This window comes from Poromitra crassiceps (genome assembly GCF_964638095.1).
Source record: "Poromitra crassiceps genome assembly, contig: HAP1_SCAFFOLD_2017, whole genome shotgun sequence".
Taxonomy (NCBI): Eukaryota; Metazoa; Chordata; class Actinopteri; order Beryciformes; family Melamphaidae; genus Poromitra; species Poromitra crassiceps.
In genome coordinates, this window is record NW_028150403.1 from 12,501 (window position 1) to 18,132 (window position 5,632).

General features: G+C 45.9%; 1 protein-coding gene across 1 annotated transcript in view; it reads left to right on the plus strand.

Annotated features, from left to right (window-relative positions):
- The window catches only part of LOC310772115 (single-stranded DNA-binding protein 2-like), a gene marked incomplete at its 3' end in the record, with an annotated part of 5,378 nt that extends 180 nt beyond the window's left edge, over nucleotides 1-5,198 (plus strand). Inside the window, exons 2-9 of the mRNA XM_083664571.1 lie at nucleotides 2,493-2,552; nucleotides 2,681-2,747; nucleotides 3,662-3,732; nucleotides 4,048-4,115; nucleotides 4,677-4,725; nucleotides 4,815-4,850; nucleotides 4,943-4,997; nucleotides 5,128-5,198. Of these exons, the coding sequence (XP_083520697.1) occupies nucleotides 2,493-2,552; nucleotides 2,681-2,747; nucleotides 3,662-3,732; nucleotides 4,048-4,115; nucleotides 4,677-4,725; nucleotides 4,815-4,850; nucleotides 4,943-4,997; nucleotides 5,128-5,198 (477 nt within the window). The remainder of the gene's footprint in view (nucleotides 1-2,492; nucleotides 2,553-2,680; nucleotides 2,748-3,661; nucleotides 3,733-4,047; nucleotides 4,116-4,676; nucleotides 4,726-4,814; nucleotides 4,851-4,942; nucleotides 4,998-5,127) is intronic.
- Between the last annotated feature and the right edge of the window lie 434 nt (nucleotides 5,199-5,632).

Consider the following 5,632-nt stretch of genomic DNA (forward strand, 5'->3'; position numbering starts at 1 on the left):
CATACACACATACACACGCACACGCACGCACACACACACACGCACGTGTGCACACACACAGGGAAAAGAGGGGAGTCTTTGGGCCACTTACGCATATTAGAAAAAGGGGCACAGGTTAAATTATCACACATATTTCATCGAGGAGCTTGTGTCACCTATAGGCCTCATTCTGTGTCATTGCAGAGTTATTTAAGTGAGAGAGCTGTGTGTGTGTGTGTGCGTGCGTGCGGGCGTGAGTGCGGGCGTGTGTGTGTGTGCGTGTGTGTGTGTGTGTGAGTCAGTGTTATAGTCAAGTCACTCTATCTCGAGTCCAAGTCATGTCTTGAGTCCCCAGTGAGTTTGAGTCCAAGTCCAAGTCACCAAAGAAGAGTCCGAGTTGAGGCCCCATTACCTGAGTCCGAGTCCGGAGTCCAGAGATACTGAATATAAGCGTGAATCTGCATTTAGGTGAAACACACGTGTCTGCCCTTGCACGAAATTTAATAATGTCATGATAGCTATCAATATATTATGCCAAATTATTAGGGCTTATTACAACAACCAAAATATTGTCTTTATCAATTAACAAGTCAGAGTCCTAGTCTCCTACTTCTGAACATCCAAATTCATGAATGTTTGAGTCCGATACCAAGTCCCAGTCATTAGTGCCTAAGTCCAAGTCAAGTCAGAACTCCTGAAAATGTGTCCAGGACTCAAGTCTACACTCAGTCAACACTGGTCTGAGCATATATCTACTGTAATTAGTGAAGCTCAGAGGTGTGTGTGTGTGTGTGTGTGTGTGTGTGTGTGTGTGTGTGTGTGTGTGTGTGTGTGTGTGTGTGTGTGTGTGTGTGTGTGTGTGTGTGTGTGCGTGCGTGCGTGCGTGCGTGCGTGCGTGCGTGCGTGTGAGCACGCGTGTGACAGTCAGAGAAAACAGACAGTCAGAGAAAACAGACAGTCAGAGAAAACAGACGGTCAGAGAAAACAGACGGTCAGCAGAGAAAGGAATCTATCACAGAGAGTCACTCGCACAGCTTGGCCCCAGATGCTCTGTGTTCTCCATCACAAGGCCTGGGCTAGCAGCAGATTGATTAGCCGTCATTATCAGTCAAACTCAGGAGCTCCAGCCTGACACGCAGATCGATAGCCTTCACGGTCATTTCTCAGCTCAGCTTTCAAAAAACTCCAACCTGAGTCCAAACACAAACCTTCTCCATGTTCCCCCTGGCCATCCCCTTCTGAAGATCAATTGTTCTTTGAAGACGATGTCATGTCAAGGCCTATCAGCTACAGAAACACAACAATCACCGGCTCCTCGCTCAGACTGCTGAAAATGCCCATCTGGATCTGAGGATATCTGCAAAGCTGAATTTTGCAATTAACAGTGTTATAATGAGGGGAAATATGAAGGAGCACACAGGATTTGCTCTATAAATCCTGTTCATTTTCCCCCGATCACTGCTTATGATCCATTCATCCATCCATCCACCCATCTGTAACTTGTCCATCCATCCATCCATCCTTCAATCCTTCAATCTATCCACCTATCCATCATTGTTTCATTAATTTATTCATCCACTTACTCATTCCCAATCCCCTTTAACCATTCATTTGCATTGACTTGTTCATACAGTAATACGGTTTTGAAGTATTATAGTAACCTAAATAGTCGTGAAATAGCATAGCTGTTTTCCCTTTGATGATGGATCACCTAGCACAGCTGGAAGATGAGGAGGGGGATTTTAAGACGAGACCCCAACTCGAGCTCAAAAGTAGTGGGCCATTGCTCTCTAGTGGCTAATTCAAGTATTACTTCTCCATGCCAGCAGGCTGGCTTTTCAAAGGGAAATTATAAGCACATGGTGCATTAGTTCAGCAGACATAGCGACAGCATTGTCTGTGGTGAGGGCAAGTGAAAGCCCGCTCTCTGCAGCAAAAGCGCTTTTCACACGTGCTGCCAAACTCCAGCCTGTGTTGACACATGTGCTGACATCATGATTAACTAACCTCGTCCCTCGCCACACGTCTCCTCTTTTTCCATCAGTCCCATCCAACGAGAGCGCGGTCAGCTTCCCCGCTCGGCTGGCAGCGGTCAGCTTCCCCGCTCGGCTGGCATGGAACGTGCGACCCATTCTTGTTCAAGGAAAATGAGCTGAGAAATCGGCGTGAGACACACACAGAATATATTGGCCTGGTTTGGCTCATTCATTTCACACAGAGGTTGATTTTAGAAGTGTAAACCACACTGGAAGGGTTATAAAGGAATGAGAGAAATGTGTCACCTGACTTGGCAACCCTAACGCAAAGTGAATACATTCCAAAACACATCCAAAGTTGACAAATCCAAATTTGAAGTATCTAGATTATTATTATAGATATTATTATGTTCTATACATTTTCCTTCAAAGCTAAAATGCATCCAGGAGTGTTTCTTGTACATGTCATGTGATACACGTTGTTTATTTCTAAACACGAGGGCTTGATTACACATGTATTTGCGCTTGTTTTGTCAGCCGTTCATGTCACCTCGATACCCTGGAGGACCCAGACCACCCCTCAGATTACCCAATCAGGTAAGAGCCACACTGACACCTGCAGGCCGCACAGGGGAAGAGCGGAGAGTAGAAATGGAGAGAAACTGTGTGAAAATAAAGTTGGTGATGAAGAGGAATAAGTTGATGGACCTTCTCCCGTTTTACAGGGACTTGGAGGAGTTCCTGGCAGCCAGCCTATGTTACCCAGCGGGATGGACCCCTCAAGACAGCAAGGTACACGCACGCACGCACGCACGCACGCACACACACACACACACACACACACACACACATACACACACACACACACACACACACACACACAGAGTACAGTACAAGTGCACTCACATCCACTTTATTACAGTAGAGACACCTCTGTTTACACACAGCGCTCGTTCCTCCAGACAACGTGTCGTGAATGAATGAGTATAAAGCATGCATACAGGATGAGCTTCAGTTACTGTGGGACTATATTAGAATGGGCGAGATGTGTCACTGAAGCGACTTTGAACCTGGTCTGATTTCTGGAGCCAGGCACACCGGGTCCAGCCTCTTAGTATTGGCTGTCCTCCTGGGACTTTGGCACACTACAGTGTCTGCAGTTTACAGAGAATAGTGCAATAAACCAAAAATCATCCACTCAGCAACAAAAAAAAAAAAGCTTTGTAGATGAGAGAGGCTAGCAGGAAGATAAGACAGTAGTGGGCATGTGATCACCAAAATGGAAGACTGAAGAGTGGAAAAACGTTGCCTGGTCTGATGAGTCCTGGGTTCTGTTGGGACATGCTGGTGGCAGGATCTGAATTTATGGATCCGTCCTGGCTGGAGTCAACGGGACGGGCTGGTGATGAGGGTGGAATGGTGAGGGAAATGGTTCCTTGGCATTCAGTCAGTCCTTAGTACTAATGGAGCATCGTTTGAATGCAGCAAACGTATCATACTGTAGGTCAATCATAGACCAAGATCCCTGAGGAATTTTGCCCCTTGTTGAATCCACACCATGAAGAATCCGAGCTCTTCTGGAGGCAACAGGGTTCCCACCCGGCACTAGCTAGAGGTACCTGCAGTAATAAAGTGGATGCTGAGTGTACACTGTCCTGAACGAAATGGATGATTGGTAGTAATTTGTCTATTTTTCTATTTTTCAGTACATCCAAATATGGGAGGGCCCATGCAGCGGATGACCCCACCCAGAGGCATGGTTCCTCTAGGGCCGCAGGTATGTGACTGTGATTGAAGTTATGCTGAGTTGGTGTTTCTCTGTGGTCAGTGGTCATTAGCGGGGCTGCCGATACCTTTGTCTGACTGAAGGTCTTGGATCCTGTAGATGTAACTGAGGATGTCCCACTGTTTACTATCCCTGCTTTTTGTTTGTAAGAGTTGCCTTGATAGAGAGCGAGGAAGAGTCTACACTGAGGAGATTGACTTATTTATTTATCTGTTTATGTATTCTTCTCTTGCATGCAGTTTGTGTACATTGTGTTTATTGGATTCCCTGCCTGACCCCCCCCCCCCCCTCTCTCTCTCTCTTCAGAGCTATGGAGGTGGGATGAGACCACCGCTCAATGCCCTGGTTGGTCCTGGGATGCCTGGCATGAACATGTGAGTGTTACCTACACAGACACACACACACACACACACACACACACACACATTCACGTGCGCGCACACACACACACACACACACACACACACATACACACAGGCATACAGAGCAGAAAGGAATATGGCTAGTTAAGCAGTTTAGAAAATAGGGAATGTTTTTCTCTCTCTCTTTCTTGTATTTTCTCTAACTTCTAAAATGTAAATCAGGTCCCGATGTTTCCCTCAGCCCGCCAGTTCTGAAGGACAACATTAAAAACCGAATGTCCTTAATCAGTCACTTCAGTAGATGCAGTCAGCCACTTCCCTCTATGCAGCTTTCAATGACCAGCATCTTGTATGTTCTTGTATGTTCTTGGCTCTCGCAGGTCTGGAAGGGGAGCTGAGAGCTGGCCTCCCTCTATGTTGTCTTCCCTTTGAGTTTGCTCTCTTCTCCTTCCTGTCACCTCTCTCTGGCAACACACTGGCTTGTTGATGCCAACTGTGCTGCACTGAATTTGTGAAATACAAAACAGCTCGCCAAAAGCACAAAACTAAGGTTTGTGTGTGTGTTTTTTTCAGGGGACCTGGAGGGGGTAGACCCTGGCCAAATCCTCCAAATGCCAATTCTGTAAGTACCCGTACAAAGGAGCAGAGACCACCGGTTCTCCATCCATCCACCCTTCATTCTTTCATCACGTCTCTCTCTATTTCTTGTAGATCCCCTACTCTTCTGCATCCCCAGGGAGTTATGTGGTACGTGTCTTTGAGTTAACTGTTTCTGTTCGCTTGCTGTCCAGGCTTCATTATACATAATTTGTCTCACAATGTCATAATCTTCATCTCAGGGACCTCCGGGAGGAGGGGGACCACCTGGTACTCCAATAATGCCCAGTCCAGCAGGTAAGTCGTTATGTTATGTTATGTTATGTTATGCTATGCTATGCTATGCTATGCTATACAATGCAATGCAATGCATGACCATAAACACTGTGGTGAAATTACATTTAGCCTCTTATTCCGTTTCTGTCAGATTCCACCAACTCGGGTGACAACATGTACACTATGATCAACACAGGCCCCCCAGGTGGAAGCCGGCCAAATGTGAGACAACATTCTTTTTTCTTGTATATTGCTGTGTCTGAATGCGTTTGAGTGTTTCTGGTTACACTGTGTGTGCGTGTGTGTGTGTGTGTGTGTGTGTGTGTGTGTGTGTGTGTGTGTGTTGTGTGTGTGTGTTAGCTTTGTGCATGCTTTGCAATTGGATGAGTTAAATCTTAAGTCAAACACAATGCTCAGTTATGCGTGGTGTGGGCACACTGACACACACAACCAAGGTTTTTTTTTTTCATTGTGAGTTTTGCTGATTGCTACATCCAAATGAAAGTGGGAAAAGTATTTAAAATTTGTAAAATCATGTCTTCTTCAGACCTCTAGGTAATAAAAACTACAAAATAATATGAAAGGGTGTGTAACTTGTGCTATCCACTGTATACTGTACTGTTCATGTTCTCCTTAGTTCCCTATGGGTCCGGGTG